Genomic DNA, 17532 nt, shown 5'->3' on the forward strand with positions numbered 1-17532 from the left:
CTCTGGAGAAAGACACGGTGAAAATAAAGCTACACCCTTTTCAGCTTGGACCCTGTCGGGCCGCTTGGCCCAGCTGAAAGCCAGAAACTAGCCTGGACCAACCCATTTGTTTTGATTTATTGTAATGGTTTCTTTGAAAACCAGTTGTCTGGTCAGGATAGCTGAGAAATTGAGCCCAAATCTTACGCCCAGCGAACACCTTTCAGCCTTTGGAACTTCGATATGGAGACCATTTTCTTTTCGAAAAGAAAAAGAATAAGAAATGAAGACTATTCCAGCAACGCAATACATTTCCAGCCAGTTTTACTTGAATCTCTAGGTCCTACGTAATACGGAGTACATAGTACCATGATATACCCCCATCTTTCCCCTTGTATTGGTTAGATAAAATAAAAAGTTATTGGACCCCGTCCATTCGATTCTCCACCAAGCTCTACATGTTACATTCTTGACCAGCAGCAAGACCTTCTCTCACAAAAGTTACCATCGATGCAACTCTACACGGTTGCCATTGACCCTATTAGCATCTAGGAAGGACAAAGAACACTGTCGACAAAACAGTATGAGGCAAACCAAGCAGCACCGACAGTGCTCTTCAACCAAACTAATCACATGGTCCTCTTGAGGAACATGATACGTAAAAATGAACGTATATTCGCTTCTAATGCCCATTTTCTCGGGGCACCTGCTCTTCATCTGCATCCTCGAAACGCTGGTCATTGATTTGAAGCTGCGTGTATAAATAACAGCAGCATTAGCTGATAGTTGATCATTGTCAAGTATACTCCGTAGTTCTATACACATAACATAGGAACGCATGACATGTGCCAGTCTTCCCAATCGTTGAATCATCATAACTCATTTCATAACAAGTATTTTTAATTACATTAACAATCATGTTGCTGCTAATCCATAAATATAACTGCTTAGAACCATGCAACTTGATCTTTATAAAACCATGTCACTAATTGTCTTCACAGCTAAATAACTCAGATATACTCACTTGTTGTGGACCATGTTCAGGTATGACCTTAGACAGTGATCTTGATTGGCCTCGAGTGCAACATTGAAAAAAGATCACTTACAAGAACTTAAGACCAAAAAGGACTACCTCAGCTTAACATTCACTTAATCTGATATGTTTGCCTAGTCATTAATTTTTTTGAAGAGTAAATCCAGTCAGTGCATACCTCAAGTACAGAACTATTGAGATCATACCCATCATTTTGACCAATCGGGTTGGCAGTAAAAAACTCAGGGTCAATTGCTGCAAGAAAATTAAGATAACAATCAAATCTTTACTCAAACATCAGCAGCAAATGTAAATAAAATGTAAACTTACCATCCGCCATGTGTTCATCACCATGAATCCAGCCACCATCAGCCATATCTTCACCATGGAACCAGCTATTCTCTTCATTCTCATCTGAAATTGAAAGAAAACACCAATTTGCAGTGCAATTTTTCCAGGAAAAAAAAATCAAGTATTATGTGCCATAACATTACTTACCAACATTAGGATCAGGGTTCAGTCCAGCACACTGGCAGAAGACATCAAAAAGTGAATCTACTAAAGGTCTGTCAAGGATATCAGACACAAAATAACACAGGTGTTTCAAGAACAAGGGGTTGTCTTCTGGAATGATTTGAAATTAAGTTTGAGGAACAAATATCCGTTTCATAACAAGTATTTCTAATTTCATATTCGATCTGCCCATTTGTGCAATTCATTTCTTAAATGCATAAGTCGTTAGAAAATCACAGCTATCAGTGTAACAAGAGATAAAATATTGGAGTGGAAACGGAAACCATCTGTCAACAAAGAGGATATAACTAATCCTCTCAAAAATAAAGAAAACACTTCAGAAGGTAGTTTTGACACTGAAATCGGAAGGCAACTGCACTGCAGCATAAAAGCACAAGACATAAAGTGGGCTACAAAATATGAGACAGACTAATTTAAAAGGATACGTTGAGAAGCATCTGACAGTATAATACGCATCTCGGCGATTTTTGCTAGCTGTAAATCACCAAGTGCTTCAGAATCTAAGTTGCCAGCATCTTCATCGGAGCCAGATTCAGCTTCAAGCTATAAATAAATCAAATAAGCAGGATATGCATATTAGAACTAGAGAATCCAAACAAATGATTACCTACCTGACAACAAATAAAAAAGTCATAACCAACCACGAATTAGTATAAACAAACTTGCTCATAGTTTTTTTGCCAACGCTAGATTGATTTTGTATACAAGCAAAAGCTAGTTTCCCTTTTTCAACTTCAATTGTCCAAACACAACAGCATCTGGCAACTAGTTACTGGGATTGTAAATGGGCAACGTTAGTCAGGGATAACACAGGCCATTGCTACCTACCAAGAAAGGAGGCTCAAACACTACACCAGGCGGTCCATGTACACATTAAAGATAGTAATTCCTACTAAAGGACATTGAAATACGGAGATTAGCCCACCTAGGGAACTAATATGAAGCTAACTAACATTTTAGTACAACAACCATAACTCCCAAGTAACTCACACGATCAACCACATAATTCCGCCAGTCGGATACCTCTCTGTTTTAACATCCCAGTGAACCAAGCAACACTCCAGAGGTTAATGGTGCCAACAACAATTTATGCTACAGCTCAGACCTACCATTAAACTATACTAAGATAAATAAATATGCAGCATGTGACACAATCGGTATGCTAAATGATCTATGTGCCAGAATCCCACCAAACCAAAGCTCATGTCCCTCCAAGGCTCCAAGCTACGAGGCACTGCCTAATATAGAAGGAACGGCAACAACAAAAATGGCATTCTGCGTTCTAACGAGCCTCCTGATATAGTGTTGTGAGCTGAAATGGACTATCAACCAGACCACCAATACTAGTTCAGCTAAAACACCAACAGGATCAGAGCAATGATCCAGGTCAGTCGAACCTAAAGTACACCCCAACAAAAAACCCACAAATGATACAGCACGAGAGCTACTGCTGATCAACCATTTGCTGAATTAGTACCAAATACTAGCACAAAATCCACACCGAGGACCCAAATATTAGTCACCAATAGCACAAAATTCCACACCGAGCACCCAAACTTAGCAAAAGCAGAGGTTGTATCCCCAATCACCTGCGTGTAAAGGCAGGGAGAGGGGTACGCCTCCGGGTCACGCGACACAGCGTGCAGCGTGATGTCCAGGAAATCCACCGAGTAGCCCTTGCCCTTCTCCGCTTCACTGAGCCAAATCACCCTCCTGGAAACGGAAAGTAAGCCGTGCCCGAAACATTAGGCGTCAGAAGAGATGGTCACAACGCGGCAGGGTGTCGCAACTCGTAAGAGCCGTGAGCTCGTTACCTAGTGGTGACGAAAAGGGTTCCCGGGGCCTCCGGCGCGCGGGGGCCGAGGGCAACAGAAGCGGCGCGCTCCACGCGGACGAGCTCCTCGCCAGAGGCACCATCAAGGAGAGGTGTGCCGTCGCCCGCAACGTCGGTGAAGCGTTTGAGCCCTGGCGCCATGGGGACGGCAAAGGGGAGGAAGCGAGCTAGGGTTTCGTGTTTGGAGTGTGGGAGATTTGGGGGTTCTTTTGAAAGGGTTTAGCAGCGGCCGAAGTGGAAGACGGAGTTGTGTGCTGCGCCTGCCAGCGGCTGGTACGCCGTTATAAAGTCTTGGTCCGAGCACTCAGCTATGAAAGCTTGCAAATCCGGAAACTCAAAGAGTCAAAGGTGAAAAAAATATTCCGGGATGTCAAAAGCAAGTCGAATAAATTAAGTCCTAAAAATCACTAATTCTTTAGAGATAGAGTATTTTTTAAACACAAAATATTTGTTTGTCTCAAAGAAAATTTACAAGCATGCAGAAGACTAGAATGATCACGAAACCATTTATTCTATTTTTTTTACATTTTTAAGTTATTCACTTATCATATTGAAAGTATATGTTTCAGGAGATATTTCGTTGCAAAATCCAACGTGATGTCATTTTTCTAAGTTTTTGTTGGCCCGTTTCTAGCTAAAGGCATCACTACAATTTCCACGAAAGAGTTTATTGTGCCCACAATTTGCTTTTTTGATCATATTTGGTAGGACGATGTGGGAGTAGGAGAGATAATAAAAGATAAAAAAGAATGACCGGGGACAAGAAAAAAAAAAGCGGTGGCTCACCTCACTGATGATTGGCGATCAATACCACCAAGGGCCACTGATGTCGAACACGCTAATGGAGGTTTGGAGACAAACCACAAAGGTGGCAAGAGCAAGGAAAAAAGAAAAATGAAGGTATAGCCAGACAACACGGTGGAGATATCCTAGTAAGAAAGAAGAATGAGAGGATTTGAGAGGTCGACATCACATACTTTGGCTAGGGCGCATATACTGTGTCCTACTTTTTTCATTGAAGAATAAGAGTAGCTAATAGCGGTTGGTTGTTTTGTTCTTGGTTCCTCACTTAGCATAACAAGAAATGCAAGTTGTTTAAGAAAACATTTCGTAATACCTCCATATGTAAACACGTTACTTAGTAGAAGAATGTGATCAGTTTTTCAACTGTGCTTGAAAATACAAAATACTCTCTCTGATTCTAAATTCTTGACTCAAATTTACCCAAACAGGGATGCATCTATTTTTAAAAAGCGTCTAGATACATGTAATATTTCGACAACAATTTAGTATCGGAGGAAGTATATATCTGGATAGGTAACATAAAATTGCTCCTGTCTGATTTTCTAAGAACTAAATTGTGATATAAACGATAAAAGATAGTGTAAAAATATAATGTTAGGATTTAAGATTGTCATGCATTTGTGAAGGACAGTGTAACCTACGCAATGTCACGTGGATGTGGAGCAACCATGAGCGAGATCGAGATGGAGCACATGTTATTAAGGAAGCACTCTGGTCGCGGCCTTCTCATTCTCAAATTACAAGATGTTGTAGCTTCATTCCAAGTCAAACTTTGTTAAATTTAATTTACCGACTCCATATATAAATTAGTTTTATTAACCTGTCATAATAACTATAAATTAGTTTTATTAACGTGTCATGATATATATTTTGTAATACATACATGTTACTTCCTCCGTTCCATAATATGAGGCACGCATGCATCTCTAAATTCTTAATTCGATTAATTAAATATATATGTTTTTTAACAAAAATACATTATTAGATTCGTTATAAAAAACTTTCTAATGATATAATTTTTTAATTATTTAACTTATATTTGAAGATCTTAGGATGTGCGCATGCCTCGTATTATGGGACGGAAGAAGTATATGTTTGTATGTGTTATTATGTTTCTTTGTAACTTTGGTTAAATAAAAGAAAACAGAACATTACAAATAAAAGGTACCGTTGTTTCCGTCCGTGAGCAGCAACAACGTCCCAACATACAGGACGGCGATAGGAACAGCTACAGTTGCGGACCGCAGCTCCATTGACCGGAGCACAGTAAAACCGCAGACGAGACGCCTCGGTACCGGTAGCCCCTCGTTCGCGCCGGCACGGGCCGCGGCCACGAGATACCCAGCGAACGGGTACAGCAAACAAGTCCGTGCTCTGCCTGTGCAGCCTCTGCGGCGCACGGGCACGGCAGGCCGATGCCGCCGTTCAGCCTAACCACGGATCCGCGAAGACACGCGGGGAAGACGATGCCGATCGGTTTTTGCCGGCTCGCGGGATCCATCGGCTTCGAGTTCCTTCCGCCACGGCCGCTCCCCCGCTCCCGGTTTTTTCCACGCCCGCGTCGCGTCATGCTTTCACATCGACCCAGCTGTGAGTGACGGGTCGGCGGAGACAAATGGAGTGACACGACGGGCGTAGAGCGTCTCCGCAGATGGCAAACTAGCTACTCTACTGGCCAGGGCGACGTGACTTGTTGACCCACCGGTCAAACAAACAAGCTACTGCTGGTGCACCCATACGGCAACCCCCCGCTAGGTCGCCAGCGGCGCGTGACTCCCGCCGTCTGACAAGGGTCGGCGCGAATGACGAGGGAGGGAGCGAGCGGCATGGAACGGCACGTCTGCGAGCGCTGTGCTGAGATGAGCCGAGCCTGACATGAGACGGAGATGAGCTGACCGGGCCAAACTCTGTCGCCCATGCCGGCATGCGTCCGGGCATCTGACGTCTGTCTGGCGGAGCGAGGACTGCACGGCGTGCCACTGTGCTCACGCTGTCACGCAACGGGACGCCAGCAGTGTGCTGGCACAACCTACAAGGTCTTCTGACGGTCTGAAGACGTCTTCGCTGTACGGCCTGCTGCTGATGGGCGCCATGAACAGCCACTTTGTAGCCGGCCAGACGTGGGTCGCTCGAATTTTGGCGGAAAGAAATTCGAGCTAGATGGTCCCGTGAGAAATCTCTGCAAAATCCCGTACCATTGTATGGTACAAGTACTCATTTTTAACCTTTCCAGTTCGCAGCCCCTCAGTGCATTTCAAAAGAAAAAGGCTTTGTGACTCTACACATGCCCCATTCGAACGCAGATCCAGCGAAGCACGGCCCATAACTTCTGATGGTCAACCACCAAAAGTCTTGTACTGTCTCAGCTTTTACTAAATTTAAATGCATTTATACACTAAATCACATCTAGATACATTCAAATTTGTTAACATCTTTTATTGGACAGAGGAAGTACAAGTGTTCTGTCACACTATACACATCACTATTTTATTTCACACAAATCAATAAGATGAGAACATATACGAATTACATGATGTATGGTCATAGATAACAGTATAAATCCCTTAGAATGTCTTTTTGAAAAAAAAAGGTTCGTCCATGGATACGGTATCAACATGTTGATCCCAACATCTAAAAAAACACGTTGATCCCACAAATCTGAATGCTCAGTTAGGCACAGCAACGCTCAGAACACGCGGCACGATTCTCAAACTGGTAGAGCTGGCAGTTCTAATTGGGTGAATGATTGTTACAGTTTTACATATGAGTGCCCAGTGAACATGTGATGCATCTGGTAAGTTCAGCGATCAGGACCACCGATGCATAGTGCGTATTTGGACAGAAGCAGTGTTACTCGTCAGGCGCTGGTTTCCGATGGATGAAACAAAAACTGGCTGTGTAACTAGCAATCTCCAGCAAGATGGCATCACCATGCTTTTGCCCTTGTTCTTTACGTTTTACTGGTTTCCGACTGGACGAGACAAAAATTTGTCTGTTATCTTCATTCACCAAGATGCCGCCACATTGACCCGTTCTTTACATCTATATGGGTACAAGAATCAGCTGAAGCTATGTCCGACGCTGAGTAAATGCCAGTGGTTAGTGTCTCGGAATTTATGTGGTGATGTTACTGATACATACGGAGTAGACACTAAAACTACAACATGGAGATTGATAAAAACAACAGCAGTTACCATGGAGAAGACATTTTTGTTATCCTGTAATCAATCCCAGCTAGTTCTGTTCCTTCTAAATTCCTTCTTCTGTGAAAGCACCTTCTTGTTTTGAATTCTGTTCCTCTCAGCGGCTGCAGCACTGTCATGACACATAGATCAACTGAGTTAACCAGTGTGCTTTGATAATATATCTTCTCATGTACTCCCTCCGTTCCATAATTCTTGTCTCAAATTTGCCCAAAAATGGATGTATCTATTCCTAAAAGGCATCTAGATACATGTAATATTTCGACAAGAATTATGGAACGGAGGGAGCATCTTTCAGATGCAACAGCACAGATTTCAACTTTGCTTGAAGATGCAATAGTTATATTTGCTTGCAATATACCTATGGGGTAGGAGGTTTTAGGCGCCACAGTTGAGGAAGCAAACCAAATAACTGCCATCGTAGGACAAACTAACAACCAGACATGCCCTGAGTCCACGACATAAGGGTCATGGAGCTAAGAAAGTGCGGCAAGTCGTAGTTGTAATAACAAACACTAATGTGGGGAACGAATGAGGTTCTTGGTCCTGTTTGGTTTGAGGTCACACGTTGCCAAAAAAATGCTAAGCATCCACCACAATTGTGGCAAGTTTTGGAAACTAAAATGTGTCTATGCTAGGTAGGACATCAGGCCAGGCAGCAAGTGAAACAAAAGTCCAAAATGGTCAAACTTGCCTAAGTGAGTTGTGTCAAGTTGTGGCTTCAAACCAAACAATCACACAACCTGGTAATGTTATGCAGTGAACCAACAAACCCTTAAGAGTATACGCATACGTTAAATAGAAATACTCCTCGCAAGTAGCAACAGATGGGCTAGTTCTTTAGTTTATAAAAGTGCTAGTCATTCAAGGAAATCATAAACAGCGTCATGCAGGGCAGATATGCATTTCCAGAGAAATTATTGAACTTTTTAAATGTGGTCTCTGTCACAGTAAGAAACTCACATTAGCACCTAAATTTGGAGGAAGCAAATGATCTAAAGAACAGCTTACATTTTTTCAATTTTCTTCTTTTGCTCTTCTGAAGGTGGCGGAGGAACATATGCTGCAGCATCAATGATTGCCTGTTTATGAAATATTTATGCAGTAAGCTATAAAGAATAACGATAACAGAGAGACCCATCCAAATTGCTTCTAGACAGACTTGAGATGAATGAAGAATACCTGTATTTTCTGCAAAGCATCTTCAATATTGCCCCTAAGATGATAAAACATGTCAATTGCTATCCAAATATGATTAAAAAAAACTAGCTAAGTAATATTTACTTTTGTGTCCTAGTTTTTGTAGAAGACATCACGAGTTCACCATCTTTATTTATCCGGTTCTTTTCCTGTGCATACAGAGAACTTAAATTGTGAATAACCTCTCTAAATATGAAATATAGTACAGAAATACATACAAGACACACATAAAAGCAACATCCACTAAAAGCAAACAACATGATCTTGAATCGTCTTGAAACATGATAGTGACATAGACAAATAAGATGTGCAAAATAAGGAGGTCGTTCGAACCGTTTGTAATATCCGTTCCTTAATCCTCTCTCCAAGCCAATGAGCTTTCTCGACATTGAACCGCATGTCAACCTTTGTATTAACTGTAAAGAGGTAAAATCAATATACGTAAGTACTTAAGTAATCACTATTTGGACATCCTGAATATAAAGAGATATGGGGTATCTGGTTTGAATGACTTGACTAGCTTTGAACCTAATCCACTTGTTTGGTTGACGAATATAATATAGTTTCGTAATTTGATGGATCATCATCCCATATTGCACTAACCCATCCAAGGGCAAGGTGATACCTCAAACAAAACATCCCATTAATGGTCCGACAGCAATTATTTGATCACGACAAGAGGGGAAACAAACATGCTAACAAGCAACTGAAAATGTTGAACAAAATAGATCAATCATAAGTTCCGCAATTGTTTTTTAAAGTTCTAAGTTCCACAATTCTTAATCAAGAGTCGTTCAGATATACTACGCAAAAATATGAGATGATAAACTAAAGTAAGGAGAACAGAAAAATGGCAAACCTTTATTAACATTCTGACCACCAGCTCCCCCACTTCTCGCAAAGTTAAGAGTAACATGATCTGCACACATAAAATGGGGTATTTCAGAACAGCTTCAATATATGTTCCAATTGGAGACACTGTCTGACAGTCATGGGGAATCAAAACATATCACTAGGATAAAGCATGTGGAACTAATACCCTTAAGGCCTTAACATAAATAGTTGCAACATATGCTATCTGAGTGCTAGCAGCTTAGATATTTCTTCAAACTATTGTTCTTATTCCGGTCCATGACAATCATATACACCTACTACAAATAATTAAAAGGTGTTACATGAGCATAACAAGCACCTATGACAAGCCATGCAAAGCATATGTATTTTACTCGCTAGTAGTCACCTCACAACAATCAGACAGGATGTTCCATTGCCTCTTAGGTAAACTTACAGTTACAGGATAGATATAGCAATGTGCTACCAAAAGTTCAATATCACCTCAAGGCTGTACCTAACATTTATTCCTTTTTGCCACAACCCATAAGGGAAATAACTATTAGCAACTTCTCTAATCTTAATATACTTGTTTGACAAACTACAGGTTTCTGCTTAAAAATTTGCAGATCGACAACAGACCAACCAAATGGAATTCAGAGCTAGCATTCACCACATTGCCAGCTTTATAGATTCTAGGGCGCTAAGTAAGTACCGATAGAAAGATGTCCTTATCATGAAATGTATGTGTGAGTAGCAGAGAGCCAGAGACACATACAGCTGAATGAGCAATCAGGAGGGCCAACTCGCTAGACTCTTGACGCTTAGGTAGAGTGGACTTAAGGAGCTGCAACGGATGCCCGTTTCTTGCTCTGTAAATAGCATTTTTACCACAGATGCATTGTAAGCAAACTTGACATTTAGCAAATGTGGCACCTCGTGATCTTAAAGCCAACTTCTATGTTTCTGGTCATAAGACAAATAAAAATCTAGTTCTTACTACAGGTTCTTTGGCATCTTTGCCATGATTCGAGGAGTTTACTTCTGATTTCTAAACAAGCAGGCACGAGTTACGGAAATGGGGACAATTAGGGTATTTGGAGCTTTTTTTTTTGCGGGAATAGGGTATTTGGAGCTTGTTACCCAGGGTAATCTTTGGGGCGGGGTCAGAGCCGGCCGAGGCCGCACGCTCCTCTGCGTCACGCATCACCTGCTGTGCAAGTGCTAGCCGTGCTGAAACCTTCTTGCCCCTGCCGTCGCCGGCATCGGCCGCCGAACATCGGAGCCGGACCAACCCGACCCTGCCGACTCCCGGGCCCAGAATCGGGGCGGGGAATAGGGGACCCCGGAGCAGGAGGGAGGGGACATGACGGAAGCCGAGCCGTAGGAGACGGGTGCTCATGGCGGTCGCCATTAGCCTTTCTGTGGACGGAACCGGGCGACGAGACCACCGGACTTGCACGGCACGCTGAACGGGAGAAGAGGTAGAAATTGATTTGGGTTTGTAGGCCTTCGGTGATAATCTATGTTGGATGATGGGCCGGCATCAGCCCAACATGGTGCTATCCTCTAAGCCCATAAATGCTGAAGCAACAACGAGCCGACATTCGTTTCTAAAAAAAAGGAATACTAGCTTACCATCAGAGGTTAGCAAGGAAAAAAAACGGAATTTATATCGCGTGAACGTTCTCGCGCACGTCTTCTTTGCGCGACGCGCTGCTGGCCGCTCATTTCGTTGCGCGCACGATCTGGACAGTCTACCACGTGTGTTGCTGCCTCCCCTCTTTCCACGTCAGCGCCAACGTGGCTCTCAGTTCACGTGAACGTTCTCCCTGACGTCTTCTTGCGCGACGCGTTCTCTGTTCGCTCTTTCTCTCCCAGTTCGGTTTCTCCTCACGCGAAACGCGACGCATTCCTTCTTCCTCCCCCGGTCTCGTTTCTCCTCACCCAACGTCGGCGTCCTCGCCGACGCGGGCGGTCCCCGCCGCCCCGCTCCCCCCGTCGCCGCCGACCGCCCCGACCGCCCGCCCCGCGCGCTGTCGGGCCCTGCCTCCCGCCGCTGCTGGGTGCCATCCCCGCCTCCACGCGCCGCCTACAGTCCCGAGCGCCCGCCCCGCGTGTCGCCGCGCCCTGCCTCCCGCCTCCGCCCGCCGCCTACCGCCACGCGCACCCCGTTCCCGCCGCTGCCCTGAGCCTTCCCCATCTCCTCGCGCCGCCCCCGCCGTCGCTGCACCGCCACACACCGCCCCCTCTCCACACACCGCCATGAGCCGTCGCTGGCTGCCGCAGTTGCAGGCAGAGAAGAAGGTCCTGAGAGGGCGGCCAACTCCAGAAGCTAGGAGAGGAAATCTGTGACGGCGTGGATGGCAGCAGGGAGGTGATGCTCGGGTCCAAGCGGTACCGGACATAGAGAATGACGCTGGGGAGCTCGGAGACGGCGCGGAGGCAGTACACGTGGAAAGACGGCTATGTGTAGGAGTCGATGCAGCAGCCCCCGCTGTGGAAGTACACGAGCACCGACAACAGCCTGTCCACTAGTGCCAGGAGGCCGTGCGTCGCCTGGCACATTACGTCCTTCCACTCCAGGACGTCGCTGCGTTGCAAGACCACGCTGAGGAAATCCTCCACCATGTGCAGTTCCGGTGCCCATGTCGGCGAGGTATGAATCGTGATTTTTCATAATTGTTTTCATGGATTGCCGAGGTACGGCAAGCCAATCTTTGAGAAAACGATAGGGTTGTGGAGTCACTGTTAATGGAGATGGTAGCTCGATACGGTGCGGAGGAGATACATGTGCCAGTTCTTGACTAAAATGTATTGGCATGTTTTTTTTCATTAGGGATGGCAATTTGTGTTAATTAGGTATGACAATTTATGTGCATGATCAATGTCAATTTGTGTTCAATAGGGATGGCAATTTCTGCACATTATATATGGCAATTTGTGTTCATTAGGAACGACAAATAGATATTTTTGTGTGTGATCGTTTTAAATGGAGGTGGCAACTTGATTTGGAGTGGAGGAGATGTAGGATAGGGTGGGGGTGCTAGATTTTGCCCGAAATTGATGAACCTATGATGCCGATGATTGTTTGTGTTCATTAGGTTGTGTCAATTTGTGTTCATATTAGGTGGCCATTTATCTACATTAGGGTGGGCAATTTATGTTCATAAAAGGTGGCAATTCATCTGCATTTGGGATGGCAATTTGTCTGCATTGCGGGTGGCAGTTTATGTTCATCAGATGTCGCAATTGATCTGCATTACGGATAGCAATTTATTTGCATTATGGGTGGCAGTTTAGTTGCATTATGGGTGACAATTCATCCGCATGAGGGATGACAATTTATCTTCATTATGGGTAGCAATTTATCTGCATTAGGGATGGCAAGTTATCTTCATTATGAGTGGCAATTCATCTGCGTCAGGGATGACAATTTATCTGCATTCTGGATGACAATTTATGTTCATCAGAGATGGAAATTTATGTTCATCAGATGTGGCAATTTGTGTGTATTAGGTAGGCAATTTGTGCCGGTTCTTGACCAAAATGGATTGACGTACATAGTTATGTTCATTAGGAGTGCAATTTGTGTGTATTGCGAGTGGCAATTTGTGTTTATTAGCCTGTAACAATTTATGTGCATTACGGGTGCCGATTTATGTTCATTAGAGGGTGGCAATTTGTGCATTATGGGTAACAATATGTATGCATTAGGTGTAACAATTTGTATTTGTTAAGAGAGACACCAAGATAGGATTTGTCTGGGGTCGTTTTAAATAGAGGTGGTAGATCATTTTGAATGGGAGGAGATGCGGAATGCGATGGTGCATATTAAATTTTTGACCGAAACATACGAGCATGGTTATTGTGTTCATCAAAGACGGTAGTATTTAATATGGATGACAATTTATGTGCACTAGGTGTCAAAGGTAAATCGAAGTGGTAACTCAATTTGGAGTGAAGCAGATGCGAGATACGATAGTGGTTGATAGATTCCGACAAAAAAGATAGACATAGTTATTTATGTTAATTAGAGAATGGTAATCCGTGTGGATTACAAATCACAAATTGTTCAATAATTTTAAGTTATTTTTTACCCCGCTAAGTCGAGTGATCCATGTCCTCGCCTTCTTGCCTTTTCGTTTGAAACTCACTAATAAAAAATGTTGAACTCACATGAAAAAAACAAAAGCTGACGGACTGCTGCTCTGCTGCTGCTGCTGGCAATCGCATGCAGCCGTGGGATGCCTTCTGCTTTGCTGCTTGCATGCACGCTCAGGGGAGCTACAACACGACGGCGGCCATCGCGCGCCAGGGCCGGAATTGATGAGGAAGCCTCCGTCGCGCCAGAGCGCTGCCGCGCGCACGAAGCCAGCTTGGGCTCGCGCGCTGCCGCACGCACGCGCTCGCGCACGAGGAAGCCTGGCAACTTCCGTCGCACCAGAGCGCTGCCGCGCGCTTGCGCTCGTGGCAACCTGACGTGGCTGCCAACGTGTCAAGTCCTAGTTCACGCCGCGTCGCGCGGCGGGTTTCCAGCGCGGTATTCCAAAAAAAAAAAGAAAACTTACCATTGATTTGTGGTTTGCGTAAAAATTTCAAATCTGGAAATGTACAGAGTACAAATTAAGGTAGGATTTCTAAGGGAAAGGAATTTCATAGGAAAAAAACGTGTGGACCGTTTCGGACAAAGTAAAGGAAAGTTTCAGTCCCTATAAAACACTGTAGCAGCACTATGATTTCACAGGAAAAAAAACATCCATCCGGATCTCATTTTTTGCACGCACGAGCTCTCTGCTCATTTGCTGCTCTAGCACACGAGCTCAACTCCCTATGAAATTGATGGATTTAGTTTGGGAAACAAAATTGTGGATGTGGCCAGCGGATGGATGGCATGGATGGCTGTGTTCACGGCTACATGCTAATCAACGAGATCATATCCATGTCGCTACTTATCATCATATTAAGTGACTCAAATTTGTCAAAATATGAACATATCTATATATTAAAATACGTCGATATACATGTAATATTTCGGCACTTAATATGTGACGGAGGGAGTATTAGTCTTGTTTACTTTATAGGATGTTGCCAATTACTGCTATTTTGGTTCATGCATTCCAAATTGTTTTTCTATCACAATCTTATGTTTTCAATCTCCATAGGATTTTAGATGCATGTCATGCCAATTCCTGTATTTTTTCTATCCTGCGTTCCAAACGGGGGCTATACACGAAACTGTGCAGATATGTAGTATACATCTATACTAACACTAAAAAAAATTCAGATTTTTTTGAAACTGATTTTCATGAAGTTTGAACTTAGGGAGCATTGGATCTCGGGAACCAAAAATCCGCATCCCAAACAAAGCAACAACACTATCTAATATCTAATTAAAGTAGCAGAAATTCTACGACCCAGATTTTACAAAAGTTATCGGACGGTGGAGATTTAATCTACTATGGCAGATCGATAACTAAAATAAAAACTCCGCGAAGCCCACAAGATTAGGAAAATCTACCGATCGAGCACCACGCGTCTTCACAGAGTAGCCATCGTCCACGGCTACCACGGTCCACAAGACTACAACACGGCACGCAGCCGTGCCCGTGCTATCCACGTACGGTCTTCAAACTAGCGCTCGCCGGCCACAAGCATATAGGTGTGTCTATTGGGCAGGCGCCTATTTTTGAAACTGAAACTAGTCGCCTGGTTTCTGGCTTAAAAACAGACGCCTGTTTTGTTGCTTCTGAACCAGTCGCCTGGTTTAGTTGAAAAAATCAGTCAAATATGACTCAGCCGGCTGGACCAAAAAGCAACAATCTGCAAGGTTTGACGCCAAAAAACAACAATCAAATTCTGCTAGCTTTGATGCCAAAGAAAACATAATTGCAGACTGCAGTAGCAACATACTGTATGAACATGTAATGAAGGTACAAAATGCAGAGGTGATTTATGTTTTTTTTTGTGCAAACGTGTTATCTTCTGCACAGACAAAAACATTCAAACTCCAATTCCTTTCAGGATAGCCCAAAAACAAACATTCATCAGTGGGCTATATACACTCCAAGGCTTAGAGCTAGAGATACACACATGATAGAATCAACTTGCAAAACACACCATTTGACCTTAGATTACAGGACCAAAAGCTTGGATGCTAAGTGCATTTAGACTACTAAGTTTTGTTAACATGAAGTGGTCTACATCAATAACCATAAACATAACCATAGGGTAACCATATATATACAGCACAGAAACTCTAACCGACAAAGATCATTTAAAACCTCTTGACATAGACTGCTGAGATAGCCTCTTCGAGTCCTCGTTACCGCGGTTTCGCCACTACCCCTGATCGATCGTCAGTTAGGCAGAGCCCTGCAAAGTCTCGGATCCTAGCCTACAGTCACTTCAAATTTTCAAACACACAAGTCTCAGCATGACTCTTGAGCTTAAGCCTTAAACTGAACCAATGCAGGAAGCGAAAACGAACAGAACTAACTAGTTGGCCATAGGCAATGCTGGACTAGTTGAAGGTCTGCCCAAACCAAAGACATTTCCGGATCCCCACTTCACCAGGTCCTACAGGTGCAACATAAAGCACCAGGTAAGTTTTCAGCAGGTGGCAAGGGAACTGGCCCGTGACAAAAACAAAAAAAAAGATGTGGAAATTAGATAATTGCAGCACGGCTTGGTACATAATTTACTTACACTAAAGAAGAATTTTAGTCTGAAAATTGGAAAATGTAAAACAGCAGAAAACCAAAATCACAGACTACAGATAGAAACACCTTATCCCCTAAATCATCATAGGATTTATTACATGTCCACTGTATCCTAGATCACTAAAAGTCTAAAATATAATTCTTCTCATTAACCGATGACTGCTTTTGAAAAGAAACATATCGTGCAAAAATGTAAAGGCAAAATGTATACCGATACAATTCTTGAGACTTGAGCAAGCACAAGTGATCATTATGAAACAAATTTTGGGTTCCACAAGCCTGGAAAATGCCCAAAATTAATAAGAAAAAGGTTGAAGTATCCATTATCTTGGGAGAAAGCTAATACAGTTTGCTGATGGACCCATGACAGGCTGATTAACTGCCACTGATGAATGGTGGAGTGAGCACAAACTACATAAATATGGAGGACAAAAGGCATACCACGATCACAAGTATAGAATTTCTTATATGTGGAAGTATCAGTTTCCCTGAACAGAACCCTGTGTGATAACAGGACCAAGATATATCATACGTATAGTGTGAAAAGATGTGCAAAACCTTTTGAACTGAAAGCCAATACTGATATTGAAGCTCATCATGTCATGAGTTCAAAAGAATCTACAAACTAGCAACAGTTACTATCACATGAATACAACGAAATGGCATTGGCAAAAAAAATGCAAATTACATGCGAGAGTTGTATCTCAACGTACCAAACCATAAATGGCAACCAGTTGAACACCTAACACAAACCAAACAAGATTTAAACTTGTCTTGGGTGGAATTTTGATTTGAACACTCACAGAATCAATAATACTACAAGGCTACGACCATTTCGACTGAAATAACTCCAATACAGAGCTGAAAATATACAAGATGTCCAAGATGGAGAAACATGAACTGAAAAATGATTTAAAATGAGCAATAGTTCTTTTGATATATAGAGTGTGTAAGCCCATGTCATGATGCCAATTAAGAAGAAACAGTAATTCATAAACCCTCCACAAGCAAATGAAAGCCGGAAAAAATAGAGGATATTAGCAATTGCAATTTAGTAAACTAAAAATTGCACGTGTTTAAATTGCTGTAATTAAAACACAGAGTGTAGAGCAGAATATTTTTTTTAAATAGAACACATACATCATAGAGGGTGCATCGTATGAAAAACAGAAAATAATAGCAATTGCAATTTAGTAACTTGAAAATTGCAGAGGTTAAGAATGTTGTAATTAAAGGCAGAATGTAGTGCAATTTGAATTTAGAAAAAAATGAAACACATTCATCATAGGAAAGTAAAAAAAACACATGATAGAAAAAATGAAAGCCGTGATAATTAAATCAAAATAAATATTTTATTATACATGTCCATCTGCGCAATCTACGTGGGTCACT

The 17532-nt window shown here is 42.8% G+C and overlaps 2 protein-coding genes across 3 annotated transcripts; both read right to left on the reverse strand.

The window, feature by feature from the left end:
- Positions 1 to 263: 263 nt before the first annotated feature.
- LOC100838940 (chloride conductance regulatory protein ICln) lies at positions 264 to 3646 on the reverse strand. Its single transcript, XM_003558299.4, has 7 exons — positions 3361 to 3646; positions 3136 to 3259; positions 1972 to 2089; positions 1511 to 1570; positions 1343 to 1426; positions 1191 to 1267; positions 264 to 730 (listed from the first exon to the last, which is right to left on the reverse strand). The coding sequence occupies exons 1-7, from the start codon at positions 3519 to 3521 to the stop codon at positions 662 to 664; spliced, it is 693 nt and encodes a 230-aa protein (XP_003558347.1). The 5' UTR covers positions 3522 to 3646; the 3' UTR covers positions 264 to 661.
- A 2996-nt stretch (positions 3647 to 6642) lies between these two features.
- LOC100839553 (peptidyl-tRNA hydrolase ICT1, mitochondrial) lies at positions 6643 to 10905 on the reverse strand. Of its 2 annotated transcripts, none has more exons than XM_010230573.3 (8): positions 10562 to 10905; positions 9447 to 9506; positions 8921 to 9003; positions 8672 to 8736; positions 8570 to 8603; positions 8399 to 8469; positions 7379 to 7499; positions 6643 to 7226 (listed from the first exon to the last, which is right to left on the reverse strand). In XM_010230573.3, exons 1-7 carry the CDS (start codon positions 10830 to 10832, stop codon positions 7409 to 7411), a joined length of 675 nt encoding a protein of 224 aa, XP_010228875.1. In that variant the 5' UTR covers positions 10833 to 10905; the 3' UTR covers positions 6643 to 7226; positions 7379 to 7408. The 2 variants fall into 2 exon arrangements, with proteins under 2 accessions (XP_010228875.1, XP_003558349.1); XM_003558301.4 differs by having other exon boundaries at positions 6643 to 7265.
- Positions 10906 to 17532: the final 6627 nt, after the last annotated feature.

The sequence above is a fragment of the Brachypodium distachyon genome, chromosome 1, assembly GCF_000005505.3.
Source record: "Brachypodium distachyon strain Bd21 chromosome 1, Brachypodium_distachyon_v3.0, whole genome shotgun sequence".
NCBI classification, from domain to species: domain Eukaryota; kingdom Viridiplantae; phylum Streptophyta; class Magnoliopsida; order Poales; family Poaceae; genus Brachypodium; species Brachypodium distachyon.

Excerpts from the sequence above, each read along its gene's own strand:
- LOC100838940 (XM_003558299.4), bottom strand. The coding sequence starts at position 3,521 with ATGGCGCCAGGGCTCAAACGCTTCACCGACGTTGCGGGCGACGGCACA. Across the intron at positions 3,260-3,360 it reads ACCCTTTTCGTCACCACTAG|GAGGGTGATTTGGCTCAGTG; the intron begins GTAACGAGCTCA and ends TTCCGTTTCCAG. Across the intron at positions 731-1,190 it reads TCAATAGTTCTGTACTTGAG|CTTCAAATCAATGACCAGCG; the intron begins GTATGCACTGAC and ends TTATACACGCAG.
- LOC100839553 (XM_010230573.3), bottom strand. The coding sequence starts at position 10,832 with ATGGCGACCGCCATGAGCACCCGTCTCCTACGGCTCGGCTTCCGTCAT. Across the intron at positions 9,004-9,446 it reads TGGTCAGAATGTTAATAAAG|TTAATACAAAGGTTGACATG; the intron begins GTTTGCCATTTT and ends ACCTCTTTACAG. Across the intron at positions 8,604-8,671 it reads ACAAAAACTAGGACACAAAA|GGGCAATATTGAAGATGCTT; the intron begins GTAAATATTACT and ends TTATCATCTTAG.